Source organism: Rutidosis leptorrhynchoides, chromosome 7 (assembly GCF_046630445.1).
Source record: "Rutidosis leptorrhynchoides isolate AG116_Rl617_1_P2 chromosome 7, CSIRO_AGI_Rlap_v1, whole genome shotgun sequence".
Taxonomy (NCBI): Eukaryota; Viridiplantae; Streptophyta; class Magnoliopsida; order Asterales; family Asteraceae; genus Rutidosis; species Rutidosis leptorrhynchoides.
The window spans coordinates 147784868-147806336 of NC_092339.1; the positions used below are offsets into that span (position 1 = coordinate 147784868).

Below are 21469 nucleotides of genomic sequence, written 5' to 3' on the forward strand. Positions count from 1 at the left end.
TTTATTGCTTGTACGTTGTATATTAAGAGGAGTATTGTTTTAGCCATGATAGGGAATGTTTAGTTATGAGTTAGTTATAGGATATTGGTATTGATGTGGCGCTGATGTGGAAGGTTAAGAGGATGAATAGTTTAGTTACGACAGGGAGTGCCTAAGTCGTAACAGAATCTAAAAAAAAAAAAAAAAAAAAAAGTTGAGAGATTAAATAAAAGCAACGGCCCTGATTAATCGAATCCCGTTTCATTTCAGTAAGAAGTATATTCAGTAGCAGTGAGCGCAGCCATTTCACCCCTGCTGCATGCCGTCCTCGTTTGCTTCCTAGTTTCATCGATTCATTATAAAACCCTCGTTTTTATATATTCGATTCGATTTCGATTTATTAATAAAACAAAATAATTAATAAATTATTAATAATAAGAAGAAGACGAAATGTGTGGAATACTAGCGGTATTTGGCTGTGTCGATTGTTCTCAGGCTAAGCGAGCCAGAATCATCGAACTCTCTAGACGGTAATCATATATCTTCATCTTATTTATTTGCAATTAATATTGATTTATTTATATTCAGTCAGTTTTGTATATATATTAATTAATGTTTAGTTTTTGTATCCTCTATTAGCCTTTTAAACATCAGTTTTATATATATTGATGATTAGTTCAAAAGTAATTGTACAAATTAATGAAGGCTTTACGAACGATTGAAGAATGTGGTTTTAGTTGCAATAAATTAGGTTCAAATCTATGAATTTGTGTCTTCAGAGTCCTGCTTTGTTGTGATTATTATATATTATATATATATGATGATGATAAGTAAAAGTAATTTTAGCAAATTTTTAGTTAGTATATCTGAAGGTATTCTGTAGTTTGAATACGTACTCGAATTTGATTGTAATTATTTTTATTATTATTGGCGTGGTTCAATTGATCAATAAGCTTTTGAAATATCAAATATATATGAGTGAGTAATTATTGCTATATTGTTTTTTAACGATTGCAGTTTGCGTCATCGAGGTCCTGATTGGAGTGGGCTGCACAGTGAGGGTGATTGTTATCTTGCTCATCAACGATTAGCTATTGTTGATCCTGCTTCTGGAGATCAACCACTCTATAATGAAGACAAGACGATTATTGTCACTGTATATAACTGTTTCCGATTCAACAGTTCATGTTATATTATTGAATTACGTTTTATGTGATGAGGTTACTGTTTTGGATTTTTTTTTTCATTAGGTTAACGGTGAGATATACAATCATAAAGCGTTGAGGCAGCAATTGAAGTCTCATAAGTTCAATACTGGAAGCGACTGTGAAGTGATTGCTCATCTTGTAAGTACCTTTAGTAAAATAATCATGTACTATCGACACTGAATCAGGAAACAATATAAAAAAAATTCTCTGCTTTTGAACGTTTCAATGTTTAATGATTCTGTTAACTTTGGTTTTTGGTTGACTTACTAGTATGAAGAATACGGGGAAGACTTTGTCAACATGTTGGATGGGATGTTTTCGTTTGTGCTTTATGACACTCGTGATAAGAGTTACATAGCAGCTAGGGATGCTATTGGGATCACCCCACTTTACATGGGTTGGGGCCTTGATGGTATCTATACCTTCTGCTAGTTACTTTTTGTATAAAAACTTATATGTCTATTAATATAATTGCATTATATAAACTTTCAGTATGCTCTAAACTTTGAACTTTGTGTTCAGGTTCGGTGTGGTTTGCATCAGAAATGAAGGCATTAAGTGATGACTGTGAACAGTTTATGTCGTTTCTTCCTGGACATATATATTCTAGCAAAACTGGTATGTACTATCTCGCCTTGTGTTCAGACACCCTGTTACGTTTTCGGATTAAATAAATTGCTTTCTATCGTATGAGATAGTGTTGTCGTCTTTATGTACTTTGTGTGTAGCATCAGTTTCTAACTTGACATGCTTTGACATGTATCAACTCTGACAGAACTTGCTTCAATTGGCTGCCTATTGGCCATAACATCTTTTTTTTTTTCTACATTTTCAGATATATAATATATATATAGTTTACCTAGTGCTCATATGAATATGAATTGCTTCTAGAGGTGCTTGCCAATATCGTTCTGACATCTTAGTTGTTCAGTGTTGATATAGATCAGTTTATCATTTTAAGTTAGTGTTCTTGTAAGTGGATGTAACATCATCATTTTTAATGCATAACATGTAGACCATTATACAAAAAAATAAAATAAAGATGCAGGAAGAAAGAAATACAATTGTTTTTCTCCAGTACATAGTTTAAGTCAATTTACAATTAGTCTTTGCAGTCAAAAGGTAACACATAATGTTGTCAAATACTAAACCAGTCATAGTTTTGAATTTTATAATATATTCCAATGAAATTTGTTTTTGTCTCCCATGCTTTATAATTCCTTTTTTATTTGTTTTTAATTTACAACGTAATATTCACTCAATTTATGCTGATGTCACAGGTGGGCTGAGAAGGTGGTATAACCCCTCATGGTACTCAGAACGCATTCCATCAACTCCGTATGATCCCTTAGTTCTTCGTCATGCCTTTGAGAAGGTTAATTTTTTTTTTTTGCATTTTATAATTTTTGTCTCGGATTTATAACTTATTCCGAGTCCGTTTCATGAAAGCTTACTTATATGTTTAGAATTTACATTCAAGACACATGATTAAGCAAGAATGTAATATTTTTCTTTTCTTATTTAACGTGACTTGCAGGCTGTGATTAAAAGGCTAATGACAGATGTCCCGTTTGGTGTACTTCTTTCCGGAGGCCTTGATTCATCTCTTGTTGCTGCTGTTGCTTCACGCCATTTGATCGATTCAGAAGGTTATTGTCAGTGGGGATCACAGTTGCATACTTTTTGCATTGGATTAAAGGTCGATATTATATTTACGACCTCGTTATTTCATATAATTTTTCCTTAAAAGTATTACGGAAAGCCTGTTTATGACTTTTTGCTTCAAATTTTGTTTAATCAGGGTTCTCCTGATTTAGTTGCTGCAAGAGAGGTAGCCGATTATCTTAAAACTCGCCACCACGAATTCTACTTCACCGTTCAGGTAATTCTTATTTTACAATTAAAACAAAAGGTAAAACATGTTAATTGGTTACACTGTCTTCAAATGCTCATCCCGTTAACGGTATCAGGAAGGAATTGATGCGCTTGAAGAGGTTATATACCATATCGAAACGTACGATGTGACGACTATTAGAGCTAGCACGCCAATGTTTCTTATGTCACGAAAAATCAAGTCTTTGGGAGTAAAGATGGTTCTTTCTGGGGAAGGCTCGGATGAAATATTTGGTGGGTATTTGTATTTCCACAAGGCGCCCAACAAGGAGGAGTTTCACGAGGAAACATGTCGAAAGGTTTTACAATCAAGTCCTATTCTATTGACTGTTTGTGGTACGGTTTTTAACGTGCTACAAATTATTTATTTTGTGTATTCGTGATGTAGATCAAGGCTCTTCATTTGTTTGATTGCTTGAGGGCGAATAAATCTACTTCAGCATGGGGTCTTGAGGCTCGTGTACCTTTTCTAGATAAGGAATTCATTGATGTTGCAATGAGCATTGACCCAAAGGAGAAGATGGTAAATGTTGATCCTTCATGATATAAAATTGAGTGTATGTCTTTAAATCAGAATATGATATTTGACCTTTTAGTGACAGTCAATCTTTGGTTGATTAACTAAGTGCAAGTTAACCGGATATAGTTTCACATAGCTGGCTATGGTAGCTCAAAATTGAAATTAATGTGAAAGTACTCATTACATCGATAAATTTGTTAACCCAATCAACTGTTATTTGTTGCTATGATTTGCAATTTATTGCTGCTGAGACTCTGATAGTTAAGGTGGATTAGTGTTTATTTGTGATGGCAAAAACGGTGAGTCAAGCGGTTTGGGTAATGATTCAAAATGGGTAATAGTTTGTTCATTTGGTTTGGTTCGACTCTGAAACACTCTATTTAAGTTTAAATCAACTTTTCTAAAACTTATGATGTCACATTGACCCAATAGTGTTTTAGCTAAAACTATTTAGAAGGTTTTTATGTATTAAAGTAAAAGTAAACTTTAAATGACTTTTGAGCAATCACCTATTTGACTTGTTTGGCTCGTTTAGGTAAAATAGTTTAAAAAAACCAAATTGCCGTCTTTTGGTATTTCTTGTACTTAATGCTAAGGCTTTGGCAAGTGAGTGCTCGAGGTATATCGAATTAACAAGCAATTCGAGAGTTAAATTTCTTCAGTTATATGTTCATACAAGAATCCTTTAATTATAGGTTGACAATTCATTTTTATTCAATATAATATAGATTCAACGTGATATTGGAAGGATTGAGAAGTGGGTCTTGCGTAATGCATTTGATGATGAAAAGAAACCTTATCTACCAAAGGTATGTTGTTTCTCTTATTAATTTCTTCTCTTCTTATAATACTGTCATGTACTCTGTATACCAGTGATCAATATTTGGTTTGAAATCGTTTAATCCGAATACCGAATCGAATCCAAATAAGTTAGACCAAGTCACCAAACTGAATCTGAAAAATGGTTGATGTAAACCGGAACCGAATTCAATATTTGGTTTTGATTTTTTCGAGTTCGATTAAACCAAAAACCAAATTCAAAACCGAAATTAAGTTAAATCTGTGAATATATCTGAAATACATGAGTGGTATGTCTGGTTTTCAGCACATATTGTACAGGCAAAAGGAACAGTTTAGCGATGGAGTTGGATACAGTTGGATTGACGGTTTGAAGGATCATGCAAACAAACAGGTTTGTAATGTTCAACACTGTTTGTTGCTTCAAAAACTTCTGACTGAATTTGATCGATGGACAACACCAAGCAAATATTCTTTTTCAGGTTACTGATTCGATGCTAACAAATGCTAACTTTGTCTATCCCGAAAATACCCCTGCAACAAAAGAAGCTTACTACTATAGGACAATCTTTGAGAAGTTTTTTCCCAAGGTCGGTAAACTTAAATTCTTTTCTTATATTTTATTTTTCTGGCCGGAGGTCCTTGGGAAGCAGCCTCTCTGCCCTATAGTATAGGGAGGGACGACTTCCTCTACCCGCGGACCGATAGGTATCCGTGGGGGAGGAATGACTTCCCTTTTACTCTAGGGTAGAGGAAAGACTGTCTACATCTAACCTCCCCATACTCCACTTTAGTGGAATTGGGTATTGTTGTTGTTGTTGTTGTTGTTATATTTTATTTTTGGTGTTTTGTGACTTCTGGGTTTAAGATTTGGCCATTTGGGCATTGTTTACTTCATATTAAGCGTGTAGTTGGTAAGATGGGCGGGTCAGGATGGAGATTATTAAAATTCTGAATTCGGTTTAACCGAAAACCGAATTCAAAACCGAATTCAAAATTTTTATATATCTAATTTGTATATTTATGTTTTAATATCATTATCATTTGGGATCCAATCAATAATATATGTTCTCACTCATATAACGATTTGGTAGCTCACATTATAATTATGTTACTCAAATTATTATGTTCTTCTTCTTAATAACAGAAACAGTAAACGCCATAATTAAGCTGTAAATATTAATAAATTGTCAGATTCTGAATAATTTAATAGTACCTCATTGTTTTAGGATATAAATAACTAAGACATCAATAACGTCACAATTAAACTACCATCGTTCTCAACTTTTTCATAATATTCGGTTTTAACCGAAAATCGAACCGAATCCGATTTCGAATTCGGTTTTCGGTTCGGTTCGGTTTTAAATTTGAATTCGGTTTTCGGTTCGGTTTTCGGTTGTGCCCAAAAAAATTTCAAAACCGAATACACCGAACCGAATAAACCGAACAAACCGAAAACCGAACCGATGAACACCCCGGATTATACACATTATTTACTTTTTACTGGCTAAAACTAGCCTGATTGGGTTATGTTGGCTCAGAAACAATTTTGTGTTCCCTTTTTTTAAAGAACTATAAATAGCTTCTTTGTTAGTAATGGCAATTCAAATCTTCAAATAAACTTTCTAGGGGGTATGCATGTAAATAAATACAAGAGTAGATTGTTGTAAGGATTTTAACAGTTAAAATAAAAATAAAAATAAAAATTGAAGATTAAACTAAAATGAAATTGGTTCAACCAGGGTCAACAAGTGTCCCAAGTGCAATCAAGTGCTGCTAGATTATTTTCTTAACAGTATATAGTGTGTAATTATATTAGATAGATTAGTTCTCAATGTAAAAAAGAAAAGTTGATGGGCCATCACCTCCATATCTGACCCATATTGACTTGTTACTTAACTCACCCATTTTGCCACCTCTACCGATCCTGTTTGTAATGTGTTGCACCATGTATAGTCCGTTAATCCAACTATTGTGTAACTTTTATGCTTTCGTGTCTACACAGAATGCTGCAAGATTAACGGTTCCAGGTGGTCCAAGTGTGGCATGCAGCACTGCAAAAGCGGTTGAGTGGGATGCATCTTGGTCTAAGAATCTTGACCCATCTGGCAGAGCTGCTCTTGGGGTTCATGACTCCGCTTATGTTGACACCAAGTGAAACGCTTCTGATTCAGAAATTGGATCGTTCTCATTGCATTGTAGATTGATCCCCAGTGATTGTGTACCATCATCAATCATATAGATATCCATCTACTCTGTAATTTCTTTTGTTTTGTAAAACAATAAACAGAAAACTATTGTTACGTTTAGGGTCGAATAGAGACAGTTTCACTGTCTTTAGGTTTGATTGTTTCAATGTTGTCTCCATGTCATAAAATTCAGTAGTACGGACTGTGACCAGTTTGTTATTTTTCTCATCTAAATTATGCAGAATGTAAGATAAAGTGGTAATGGAAGACGATTTGTGTTTGATTTTTTTTTATAAAAGAAAATAGAGTAAAATAATTAGGTAACAGATGGTAGAAGACTAGAATATAGTGTTTATATGTACCTATAAGCCAACAATCGTTAAATCTATATATATTGTGACAATCGCTCCAAATCCATATAGACGAACACGTCATTCATCGATTTCATTGTGAGGTATTTGACCTCTATATGATACGTTTTGTAAACTTTGCATTCTTTTGAAAAGGCACACCATAAATGTATATTTAAATCAAAGGTTTTCGACATCTGATGATTTCTACATATAGACAATCACCGTAATAATAGTTTACAATAGTACTTTCGTTGACAATGCAGTCAAAATAAGATACATGGTGATGATTTGGTGAATGCAACGTTTCCTCGAAAAATATGCCATGTAAGACTCCATGCACATAGCTTGTATAACATATAAGCAAACAGCGGAAGACTTCTAGGGAACCTGAGAATAAACATGCTAACAAGTGTCAACACAAAGGTTGGTGAGTTCATAGTTTTAGTGTTTTGCATAATCTGTATATAAAAGTGGATCACAAGATTTCAGTTGTTTCATCCAGAAACGTTTATCAATGGATTCTACATAACAGAGCACCCTGGTAACTAAACTTTAACGTTATAATGATAAATACCCCATTCGTTTTAATACACGCAAACCAACGTGTCCTAAACTCAAATAACACACGTCCGTTAAAAGGCTAGCGCTCTAGCTCGGACGGGGATGTCAAGCCCTATGGATCCATATACTGTTATTCGCGCCCACCAGTCCACATCCTATGTACTGGCAGTTACTAGTTACCAAAGCTAAGGGATTTTCGGTTTAAACTCAGTGTAGAATTAAGTATGTACTTGTATCCATTGCGTTTAAAATAAATTGCATGTATTTTCAGCCCAAAAATATATTGCAAAAGCAATTAAAAAGGGAGCAATGAAACTCACCTTAGCAGCACATAAGGTCATTCATCAAAAAGTGACCGTAACTCGGAATGCAAGATTAACCGTAGATCTCAACCTAGAGAACATATGTTGGTCAATACATGTCTAATAAACTAGGTTGGGTTATAGTGTATCACAATCCTAATGCTCGAGATCGACATACAAAAGTTATCAAAAGTCATTTCAAAAAGTCAATTTTGACAATTGTTCAACAAAACGAGACGTGCCTTATATAAGGATTCATTTACTTGCTAGTAGTATTTTATCAATCTCATAAACAGGTTGTTTAAATATTAATTGCAGATTTAAAAGCAATTCCAATTAACGTCAATTATAATTCAGTTGACCATATCTTTGGATTCGTTCATCGAAATTACGCGATTTCTAAATGAAAAGTTATTGATTTTTCACCAGCTTTTCGAAAACATGTATATCATATACCTTTTACCAGTAATATATGTATTTAATTCGTGATTCATTATAAACTGTTTAACGACGAAATTTAGCATACAGGCATGTATAAATATATACTCGAGCACTAGACATGTGTACACTATTAATATATAAAAGATAAGATATGAATGCTCACGTATCAATATTGAGATTCAATATTGCAGGAAAGTACGTAGACGCAACAGAGATGATAAATACTAGGTTTGACTTGCGAACAATACCCATGAACATTACCCATAACCTCCATAGCTATAACCCATAATTTCCTTAGTTCTATCCCGTTTGAAGCTTGTTTTGAAAGTGACACGCTCATGACATCGTCGTAATATTTTATGTATAATATTACTAAAAATATTAAGATTAATAATAATAATAATCTTAATAATAATATAATAATAATAATAATAATAATAATAATAATAATAATAATAATAAGAATAATAATAATTATTATTATTATAATTATAATAATTAAATACTTACAGAGTATATATGTGTAAAAGAATTAGAGCAGAAACTGGACTTTTATAGGCAACTTTTTGAAATCTGATGCCCATGCGATCGTATGGGTTTTATGCCTATTTCTCATGCGATCGCATGGTCGTCAGATCCAGCTCACATATTTTTTGTTTTCTTGTTTGTCTACATAATTAAATATAATATATATAATATATATAATTTAAATAATTAATTATATATTATATTAAATTCATGTGCATAGTTGACTTGTAATTTTCGTTCCGATGACTCGTACGTTGTCACTCGACTTATGTCCCGGTTCCGGTTTCTCGAACGCATTTTCGTACGCTTAGAAAACTCGCAATTTACGTTTTGTGACTCGTACCTTTGTCAAAATATAGTCTTAAATTATCAATAAACTATATCATTCTAAGTGTATCTTAAACTTTCGAGTGTTTTGGTCATTTACTTCTATAAATCATTGTCTCGCTATTTGTTAATATATATATAATAACAAATCGTTTTATGACTAAGTTAATATATATTTTCAACATTCATAAACACGTTTTAAATATACGTCGCAAGTTATTCATACAATTAATATTCCAACTTTTCATATATATTCAAATAAATATTTAAACCAATAAGTTTAATGTACGGTATCAAACAATTAATACATTGTTAAGTTTTCAAGTTATAGTATATATATATATATATATATATATATATATATATATATATATATATATATATATATATATATATACATATAATTGTTCGCGAATCGTCAAGAACAACAGAAAGGTATTTGAATATATGAAAGTAGTTCAAAAATTTTGAGATTCAGTTTTACAGACTTTGCTTATCGTGTCAGAAATATTAATCATACAAAGATTAAGTTTAAATTTGGTCAGAAATTTCCGGGTCATCACAGTACCTACCTGTTAAAGAAATTTCGTCCCGAAATTTGAGTGAGGTCGTCATGACTAACAATAAAAATGTTTTCATGCCGTATATGTGTTGATAAATAAAGTTTTATCACCGTTGAATAATATGGATAAAACAATCCGATTATTCGAAGCGTATGAGAGAAGTTATCGTAAAAGAGTGAAATGGAGAATAGAGATTCGTCTTAACTCTTGACGTATTAACGATTGATTTCCGTAATTTAAGGAATAGAAAATCTTCATAATCTAAATAAGATTTGATTCTTCGGAATTTAAGGAAATTAAGATTTCTTTTGATTAAATGCGTAATTTGCCTCGATTGCTATGTTTGATATTTTGCTATAAATTGACCTCTTCCGTTTCATTATTTTCATCACTCTTACATCTTCTTCCTCATTTCCTATTTTCAAAAGATTGTGAAAAATGCTTCATCCAGTTCTGATTCTTGATATACTCTTAACTTTCATATCTGTCATTCTTCTTTTTCATCTACCACCGGAGGAAGTTATTTTCTTCTACCATTACCTTGGGGTTATAGTGTTTTTCATTCTCCCGTGTCTTTATATTGCTATACGCATTGATATACACGGTTTGTAATTTCGGGGTTGTTTTCGGGCTTTATATTTTCCATTATATTTCGGAGCTTCATGCTTTCGTTTTCTCTTCCCGACTTTAAGTCAAGCGAATAATGGTCCAAAATTCGTAGGTATGGATTTTGAAATGAACATAGTTAGTGTTCTAAGAAGGGAATTGTAATGGCACGATCTTGATTTATCAAATTACTAGAATATCCGGAAAAGACCGAATCATCAAGAAATATATTTTCTTGATATATTTAGAGATTATATAGAATGAAAGAGTTATGTAACATGGTTCATGATGAGGGTGGGATCTGTGAACCTTTATCACGTTCCATTAGAAACTCAGCATGACTTACTGTAATATAATCACGTTGATCAAATATCATTATATTATACTAACTCATGCTTCAATTCCCAACATTATTTCAAAACATCTATTTTTTGAATTTTTCAGATTTTAGAAACTAAAATAGTTTCTTTTATGATGTAACACAGATAGCACGAAGAGATGAATGATTTAAGATAAGAATGGTTATAAGAAAATATCTTCAGAAATATGGAGGATATTTATAATGGAAGATACGATGATATCTTAGAATATTTAAGATAAGATGATGATGAAGAATATTGTCCGCAAAGGTTTTAGAGTAAGGAGCAAGGTATTTGTTAAGAATTTAGCAGACACTGAATCATTTGTATTCTTTGAAGGTAGATTTCGTCTTTGTGATTTGTCCACAGCCTCCTTCATGGTCTGCTCAATCTGTTTTCCAGTTCCAAACCTTCTCTTTTTCTCAGCTTTACCACCATACTATTCTTTATCATCAAACTTTTGACGGTTAAGGTCGTTTACAGTTTTTGCTGCTTCATCAGCATTTTTTTCAAAATTCGGAGAACTAGTTTCGTAGTTTGGGGTGTTTTTCAGAAACTTCACATTCGAAGTAAGTAAGTCTAGGAGATAGACATTATATGTATATATATAACTGTTGGCGTAGAATTGCTGCGAAATTCGAAATACTGATTGCTAATTTCCGGTAGTTGGTATGGCAATTACCGTTACAAGATGTGGATGAGTACATGATAGGGTTTCAATGAACAATTATAATGGTTTTTCCGAGAGACTTTAAGTCACAGATTAATGAATTTGCTGGTACATTTACTGTTAATGTGGTGGAACATGAAAGGTTTCCCAGTAACAAAAACGTATATGCCAAAGTTACAAGTCTGAAAGGTCGTCGTTGACTGGTTGAACGGTTGATAATACTGGATACTTTTGAAAAGGAATTGCAAGGTTATTTTCGGTAAAAACAATGCTAATGGATCTTGCACAGATTTAAAGTCAAAGTATAGCTTTGAAAGATGTAGAGATCTAAGAATGATGTCACCGGTTCAGAGTTATGACTTGGATTCTAATCCGTCAATATCAGAATATGTAATTGAATTTGTATGAAAACGATTGTATATCGTTGTGAGCATTGTTAATAATTTTTGAATCAAAGTTGAAGAATGTACAGTGTAACATATTAATTGTGAACTTATATATTTCCCGGGTATTACCTACCCGTTAAAGATTTCACAAGTAATATTTTGTACAAAAGAATTTTTATTACCGTCTTTATGAAAATATATGTATGTATATTTTCTTAAGATGTAATACAGATTTAATGAGTTAATATCATATTAAGCTCATTTGATTTTCGGCTTGACTTAGAAATGATTAATCTTTAAAATATTAAAGATTACATAATATTTGCGGAGTATTTCGCTAATGAAATCAATACTTCATTATTTTATTCTTATTGATATTCCTTGGTGAAGGGTGTTGATGCTCGTGGAATTTTTGTGAACCTTACAAGGCACAGATGATGTTTTCTGAAAAGTTTCGAGTATATCGAAAATGAAAATGTAAAATCAATTATGTAATTGAATAATACACTTGGTTTATTATGAAATGGAATTCATTAAGTTGAAACAGAGATTGTAGTTAACAATGGTTAAGTTGTTAAGGAAGGATGTACATCATTGCATATTAATAATATGAACTAACCGAGTAATACCTATCAGTTAAGATTCACACGTAATAGCTTAGTACGAAAAGATTTATTTTGATTTCAAAATTCATATATATTAAATATACATAAAATTTCTTCAGGGGAAATGAGTTAATACCTCATCGGTTATTGTTGCTGGTATTTCTTGGTAACTACGGTGCGTATGACGTTGATGCACGTGGAACAGATTATGAAGTTGAGGTTTGCGATGCGAATATTGTTGGTGGTGGTAATGGTACTGTTGGTGTTGTTTTCGGTGGTACTGTTGATGCCGGTGATGCTGCTGGTGCTTGTAACCTTTGCACCATATTCTCCAAAGCCAATACCGAGCGCGAAGCTCGTTGACTTCTTCTACTACACCGGGATGATTGGCGGTTCGGACGAGCGGATGAATAAGATCCAGAATTTGAGATAGTATATTATCGTGACGAGATACTCTGGAAATGAGAGAGAAAATGGTGTCTCGGACAGGTTTGCCGGTAAGTGCTTCAGGTTCTTCGCCAAGAGGGCAATGTGGTGGATGGAAGGGATCGCCTTCTTCTTGTCTCTAATAATTAAGTAGGCTACGAACCCATCCCCAATTCATCCAGAATAGATGATGGCTAATTGGTTGATCCATTCTGGTTATACTGTCTTCAAAATTCAGGTGAATATCCATATCGGAATAGCTGTCAGAGTTTAAGGAATTTGAACTAGATACGGGATCCATCTTGTATAATTAGGGAGATGATTTTTGATATGAATTAGATTATAGAATTTAGTTTGGTATTCTTCAATACATAATTTACATATGTATATATAATACCAAATTCTATAAATCACGGAGAAATTTTCGGAAGATGTCAAGAAAAGTTTACAGTAACAAATACGCTAAGATATGAATTTTGTCTATACACTATTCATGCAATCAATGCAGTAAAACGTATCTATACTAGGAATGATAAGCAGGTAATTTCTGACAAAAATGATAAGCAAAACTTTTGACATGCAGACACGGTCGAAGTCCAGACTTACTAATGCATCCTAACAACTATCAGTTAGACACACTTATGAAAGACCTGGTTCACTAGGACCAACGCTCTGATACCAACTGTGACAATTGCTCCAAATCCATATGGACGAACACGTCATTCATCGATTTCATTGCGAGGTATTTGACCTCTATATGATACGTTTTGTAAACTTTGCATTCTTTTGAAAAGGCACACCATAAATGTAAATTTAAATCAAAGGTTTTCGACATCTGATGATTTCTACATATAGACAATCACCGTAATAATAGTTTACAATAGTACTTTCGTTGACAATGCAGTCAAAATAAGATACATGGTGATGATTTGGTGAATGCAACGTTTTCTCGAAAAATATGCCATGTAAGACTCCATGCACATAGCTTGTATAACATATAAGCAAACAGCGGAAGACTTCTAGGGAACCTGAGAATAAACATGCTAACAAGTGTCAACACAAAGGTTGGTGAGTTCATAGTTTTAGTGTTTTGCATAATCTGTATATAAAAGTGGATCACAAGATTTCAGTTGTTTCATCCAGAAACGTTTATCAATGGATTCTACATAACAGAGCACCCTGGTAACTAAACTTTAACGTTATAATGATAAATACCCCATTCGTTTTAATACACGCAAACCAACGTGTCCTAAACTCAAATAACACACGTCCGTTAAAAGGCTAGCGCTCTAGCTCGGACGGGGATGTCAAGCCCTATGGATCCATATACTGTTATTCGCGCCCACCAGTCCACATCCTATGTACTGGCAGTTACTAGTTACCAAAGCTAAGGGATTTTCGGTTTAAACTCAGTGTAGAATTAAGTATGTACTTGTATCCATTGCGTTTAAAATAAATTGCATGTATTCTCAGCCCAAAAATATATTGCAAAAGCAATTAAAAAGGAAGCAATGAAACTCACCTTAGCAGCACATAAGGTCATTCATCAAAAAGTGACCGTAACTCGGAATGCAAGATTAACCGTAGATCTCAACCTAGAGAACATATGTTGGTCAATACATGTCTAATAAACTAGGTTGGGTTATAGTGTATCACAATCCTAATGCTCGAGATCGACATACAAAAGTTATCAAAAGTCATTTCAAAAAGTCAATTTTGACAATTGTTCAACAAAACGAGACGTGCCTTATATAAGGATTCATTTACTTGGCTAGTAGTATTTTATCAATCTCATAAACAGGTTGTTTAAATATTAATTGCAGATTTAAAAGCAATTCCAATTAACGTCAATTATAATTCAGTTGACCATATCTTTGGATTCGTTCATCGAAATTACGCGATTTCTAAATGAAAAGTTATTGATTTTTCACCAGCTTTCCGAAAACATGTATATCATATACCTTTTACCAGTAATATATGTATTTAATTCGTGATTCATTATAAACTGTTTAACAACGAAATTTAGCATACAGGCATGTATAAATATATACTCGAGCACTTGACATGTATACACTATTAATATATAAAAGATAAGATATGAATTCTCACGTATCAATATTGAGATTCAATATTGCAGGAAAGTACGTAGACGCAACAGATATGATAAATACTAGGTTTGACTTGCGAACAATACCCATGAACATTACCCATAACCTCCATAGCTATAACCCATAATTTCCTTAGTTCTATCCCGTTTGAAGCTTGTTTTGAAAGTGACACGCTCATGACCTCGTCGTAATATTTTATGTATAATATTACTAAAAATATAAGATTAATAATAATAATAATAATAATCTTAATAATAATATAATAATAATAATAATAATAATAATAATAATAATAATAATAATAATAATAATAATAATAATAATAATTATAATTATAATTATAATAATTAAATACTTACAGAGTATATATGTGTAAAAGAATTCGAGCAGAAACTGGACTTTTATAGGCAACTTTTTGAAATCTGATGCCCATGCGATCGTATGGGTTTTATGCCTATTTCTCATGCGATCGCATGGTCGTCAGATTCAGCTCACATATTTTTTGTTTTCTTGTTTGTCAACATAATTAAATATAATATATATAATATATATAATTTAAATAATTAATTATATATTATATTAAATTCATGTGCATAGTTGACTTGTAATTTTCGTTCCGATGACTCGTACGTTGTCACTCGACTTATGTCCCGGTTCCGGTTTCTCGAACGCATTTTCATACGCTTAGAAAACTCGCAATTTACATTTTGTGACTCGTACCTTTGTCAAAATATAGTCTTAAATTATCAATAAACTATATCATTCTAAGTGTATCTTAAACTTTCGAGTGTTTTGGTCATTTACTTCTATAAATCATTGTCTCACTATTTGTTAATATATATATAATAACAAATCGTTTTATGACCAAGTTAATATATATTTTCAACATTCATAAACACGTTTTAAATATACGTCGCAAGTTATTCATACAATTAATATTCCAACTTTTCATATATATTCAAATAAATATTTAAACCAATAAGTTTAATGTACGGTATCAAACAATTAATACATTGTTACGTTTTCAAGTTATAGTATATATATATATATATATATATATATATATATATATACATATAATTGTTCGCGAATCGTCAAGAACAACCGAAAGGTATTTGAATATATGAAAGTAGTTCAAAAATTTTGAGATTCAGTTTTACAGACTTTGCTTATCGTGTCAGAAATATTAATCATACAAAGATTAAGTTTAAATTTGGTCAGAAATTTCCGGGTCATCACATATATATATATATATATATATATATATATATATATATATATATATATATATATATATATATATATATATATATATATATATATATATATATATAGTTTCTATGATGTATTATTCAAGTTTAAAAAAAATTAAAAAATAAATAGAAAAGATTTTAAGCCCTCATGATGATGTCATTAAGATAATTAATTATATTTAATAAAAATATTAATATGTTAATTGTATAATTTATGAAGCAATATGTATAACATTATGATAAACACCCTCATGGTCATATGTATAATATTTGAAATATTATGTACAACTTTATGATAAAACACCTCCATTATTATATGTACAAATTTTAAAACAAATTGTACAATCTAATACAAAACACCCTATTAACACATATATAAACTTTGAAGCGTATTGTACAACTTTTATATAATAATTTTATTTTAATTTTTAAAAAACTTTTAAGAGGTATTTGTTATTACTAATAATTATTATTAAAAATATAAATGCTCAATTTTTAAGTAAATTATATTATTATTATTTGTTATAATTACAATTATAATAGTTATTAATATATTATTATTATTCAAATATGAGTTTTCTTTACCGGATTTTACGTTATATATATATATATATATATATATATATATATATATATATATATATATATATATATATATATATATATATATATATATATATGAAATACATGTCTCAATAAAAGTTATAATGTAAGTTTTTATGACAAGAAAAATAGTAATTGTGATAAAAATTGGAAGAGAATGGTAGGAGAATGAATTTAGTTCATTTATTCTGATCAAGTTAAGTACATCAATATTTTAGTAAAAACGATAAGTTTCTTAGTCAAAATCCGTAATTTCACAGGTCTCGCTTTAACATTTATATTCACTTAATATTTAAAATATATCATTAAACTGTTTCGTTTAAACAAACTCGTGATTCCACGGGTCATTTCACTAGTAGTTAATATTAAAATCCTATAATGATGGTGTCATTATTAGGCTAATTCTTTTGTTAAGAAAAAATCAAAAAGAAAAAGAAAAAAATCTAAGCATGGTGGGTGATGTCAGTAATCTAAATATTTTTAAATAATAATTAAATCTTATTAATTAATTATTTTTATTAAATCTTATTAATACAAAGTAATTATTTTAATTATTAAATTTAAATAATATTAATTAATTATTTTGAATTGAGTACGAGAAGGTATAAAAACTAGGCAGAAGGAAAACCAATTCTAAATTTATATTTTAATTTGCACTTTTAAAATAAAATGATAACCAATATTATCTCTTTTGCTTGGATGTAGATTGTTTAATATGCATTTTAGGTGTTTGATGAAATATTCAGCTGACGAGTTTCTTTGTCGGACTTTGTGATTTCACGGGTTATTAAACTAAATATTCTTAGCATTTACGTTCACTTAATACCTAAAACATATAATTAAACTATTTCGTTTAAACAAACTCGTGGTTTCACGGGTCATTTCACTAGTTTTATATTCATATTCTCATAATAATAATAATAATCTAATAAGAGAAATAATAATCTAATAAGAGAAATGCCTGTTCAATATCATGTTTACTAAATTATCAAACACGTTGACAAAGAAAACCTAAAGAACAGAAGATTTATTGTTATGTTTTTACCTTTCACTTATTAAATTAATTTGTATTCGTACATGAAATATAAGTCTAAAAACATGTCTAAAGTTTCATTGATTGACACATGAAACTTTAGTTATCAATCTTACATTTATACCAATAATATCACAGAGAAATGCTACATTCACATAAATTTTACAAATTTTTTTCTCTCTCGTGCTTCTGTTTCGTCATTTCGTAAACATTTTTTATTAAAAAGTTCGATTTTTCTAATATCACCGAGCTTAAATTTTAATATGCATTTTAAGCTTTCAATAAATAAGGATGGAGTCTCTCAACAAAGTTGCATTTCATTGAATTCATTCAGAAAATGAAATGGATTTCAAAGACATTAGATTTAAAATCATGTGTAGATGATGTCCAGACAACATCAGGTAGCCACAACTTTTTCATAATCTAAACAATAAATCCACTAATTGCGCATCAGCTATTTGTACTGTAAACGTATCCAACACATAGTTATGGTGGATTTATTAATCGTTGTTTAACGAAATATCCTCGATACCTTTCATTTGTGAGTAAAGTTGAACGATAACAGTGTGAATATCATCGATTGCTAAATGAGAACCATCCCCTCCCACAAAAGAATGCCCATCATTATCAATATCAATCCAACTAAATGCTTTTTGCTTCTTCACTTCTTTTTCCTTCATTAAACTTCTCACTTGAATCACTTTTTTCCATAAACCAGATGCGGCGTAAATATTAGACAACATAACGTAAGCCCCCGAGTTTTTAGGATCCAACTTCATGATTTTATGTGCAGCTAATTCTGCTAACTCGATATTCAAACTAAAACGGCAGCCTGAAAGAAGGGCACCCCAAACACCCAAATCAGCTTCAAATGGCATCTCTTGGATTATTTTATAAGCGTTCTTAACTTGACCAGATCGACCCAAGATATCGATCAAACAAGCGTAGTGCTCATACTTCGGAACCACTTTGTAAATATTTATCATTGAGTCAAACCAATATAAGCTCTCCTTCACCATACCTGCATCACCATTGGCTAAGGTGTCAAAATGGGCAAGTGCAGCCAAACCCACAAACAAATCAATTTTCTTTATGCAGTGGAGATACAATTTGGGTGAACTTTGCATATGATTTATAAAACCTTTATGATAAAATGGAAGTCTAAAATATAAAGCATACATTTTAGGATGGTTTATGCAGTGTAATTGGATACACTTGGGTGGCATTAGACTAGCTTTACCTGTTCACACCAATTTCAGTAACTAATGTTATTAGGTTAACCCATTAGAGGCAAAGTATAACTCATCGTCCGTTTAATCCATTTTATTTTATTGTTTTAATTTTCTTTTTTAGAATAGCAACCCTACAATCTATCCCATATAGTACACACACACAATGATGGTTAGAAACTAGTTATGTACTCATAACGAGAGTATAAGTTAAAAAATTAATCATATAAAGATTAAATTATGTACCTGCATGACCACAGGCAGAGAGTAAACTAAGAAATGTTATCCCATCTGGTTCAATTCCATTCAGCTCCATCTTTTTAAAAAAGCAGAGAGCTTTTTCATACAGTCCATGCTGTGCAAAAGCAGCAATGATTGTGTTCCAAGAGACAATGTCTGGACTGCATATATCTTCAAAGGCTGACTCAAAGTCTAGAAGACACCCACATTTGCTGTACATAGTAATCAAAGCATTTCCTACAGAAACATTAGTGTCAAACATGTATTTGAATACAAGTGCATGTGTTTGTTTGCCTTCAGTTAGTGATGCGAGACTCGAGCATGCAGAAAGGATGCAAATAAGGGTGTATTGATCTGGTCGTAAACGATTTTGAATCATATCTATGAGTAGTCGTAGTGCTTCTTCACCTCGTCCATTTTGAGCATAACCTGTCGATATAAACAAGTCGTGCTTAGTATTGATGATGCACGTTATAATCAACAACTAGTAGGATCATATGCATATTATAATAAACATGAACGAAATCTCTCCAATTAGCAAACATGTAAAAATGCTTTTTGAAAACAGTCCATTGCTCTACAACCATGGTTGCAAACGGCGGTTTGGTGACTAGTCCGTCCCGTTTCGCGCAAAAAACGTCTAATTAGTTGGTCAATGCAAAAAAAAAAAGTCAGGACAAACTCGGTCAACGTCATTTAAAAGTCGACTTTTTGTCTTGCCTTGTTCTAGTGTAAATGAAAACCCTAAGCCCATCTAAAAATTAGCCAGAAAAACACCGACTTACGTAGTATCTCTTAAAGATAAATTAATAAATACACTATAATTATACTATAATTGTACAAAACATTATAAAAACCTATATATTATCTAAACTAACACCACATCATCTTATTTGTAAAACATTTAATTCTAAAATATATTTACGTTTATATATTTGTGTTTAAAGAATTTATATCTAATATATTTATATTTGAAAGTCAATGTTGGTCGTCCATCTCGACTTGTCTTGACTGACTCGACCTTTCAGGGTCCTGACCGACTCGTCTCCATCTCGGGCCTTTTACAACAATGTCTACAAGTGTATACCTGTTATCATAGCATTAAAAGAAACATAATCCTTGCACTCAATTTCTTCAAACAACACCCTCGCATCTTCCATCTTTCCTTCCTTGCAATAACCCATAATCATAGCCGTCATCGAAACTACATTCTTAAACGGCATCCGACCAAATAGTTCTCTAGCCTCATCAAACTGATCACATTCAACATACGCACTAATCATCACTGTCCAAGAAACCTCGTTTCGATCTGGCATTGAATCAAATAAATCCCTAGCTTTTTCAATCTCCCCTTTCTGCGCATACCCATCAATCATAGTCGTAAAAGATATCACATTTTTACTTGGCATTTCATCAAACAACTTAACAGCTTCATCGATCCTTTTACACCTAATAAACCCCGAAATTATCGCATTCCATGACGATACATTTCTCTGCGGCATTTCGTTGAAGTACACTAACGCATCATCTATACTACCATTTTCGATACAGCCAGCGATCATCGAGTTCCAAGAGATTATGTTTCTCGAAGGCATTACATCGAATAGTTTTTTGGATTCACCAAAGAACCCGTTCTTCCAGTAGCCAGTGATGACAGTGTTCCATGAAACAACGTCTCTTGTAGGCATTTCATCGAACAGTTTGCGTGCAAGATCAACTTTTCCGGCACGAAAGAGGCTGCCGATTCTGACATTTGAAGCGTAGGCATTACGAAATGTATGGAAACTTGTTGAACAATAGCGAGTGATAAGAGGGAGTGTTGATGTAGAGAGGTTAAGTTTTGGCCCGGAAAGGCAGGAGACAAGCATACGGGCTTCGGGTCGACTTAAGAAGCCGGAATTAGTAGTTACTTATTTCCTTCAATACATTCTAGACTTTTATTTTTAATGGAAATGAAAAAGAATTGATTTTGTAAGGAAAATAATGAACCGACAATGATAACTTTTTTTAATGAGAATGAACGTAGGCTTACAATATTTATTTTCAGGATAGAACTAATATAAAAATAGAATAAATATAAAAATGAGGAAAGAACACTATTTAGCTTATGGGGGCATGCAAAAAGAACTTCATACAAACCATAAGGGGATTCGTATAAAATTCTACAAGAGTGTCACGATATTTAACTTACGAAGGCATCAATAACATCAATAACAAAAGAAGACAACCCGAACACAAACCGATCAGTTTGGAAGATCTCGACCCGACCTGACGCCAAACACGACTTCG

At 31.9% G+C, this 21469-nt stretch overlaps 2 protein-coding genes across 2 annotated transcripts; one reads left to right on the forward strand and one right to left on the reverse strand.

The window, feature by feature from the left end:
- Nucleotides 1-258: 258 nt before the first annotated feature.
- LOC139856934 (asparagine synthetase [glutamine-hydrolyzing] 2) lies at nt 259-6878 on the forward strand. Its single transcript, XM_071845642.1, has 14 exons — nt 259-509; nt 997-1135; nt 1230-1325; nt 1458-1599; nt 1710-1805; nt 2468-2562; nt 2725-2886; nt 2989-3069; nt 3158-3379; nt 3469-3603; nt 4329-4409; nt 4706-4792; nt 4881-4988; nt 6404-6878. Exons 1-14 carry the CDS (start codon nt 430-432, stop codon nt 6554-6556), a joined length of 1677 nt encoding a protein of 558 aa, XP_071701743.1. The 5' UTR covers nt 259-429; the 3' UTR covers nt 6557-6878.
- An 11230-nt stretch (nt 6879-18108) lies between these two features.
- On the reverse strand, nt 18109-21084 carry LOC139858674 (pentatricopeptide repeat-containing protein At2g22070-like). Its single transcript, XM_071847510.1, has 3 exons — nt 20268-21084; nt 19187-19609; nt 18109-18732 (listed from the first exon to the last, which is right to left on the reverse strand). The coding sequence occupies exons 1-3, from the start codon at nt 21046-21048 to the stop codon at nt 18212-18214; spliced, it is 1725 nt and encodes a 574-aa protein (XP_071703611.1). The 5' UTR covers nt 21049-21084; the 3' UTR covers nt 18109-18211.
- Between the last annotated feature and the right edge of the window lie 385 nt (nt 21085-21469).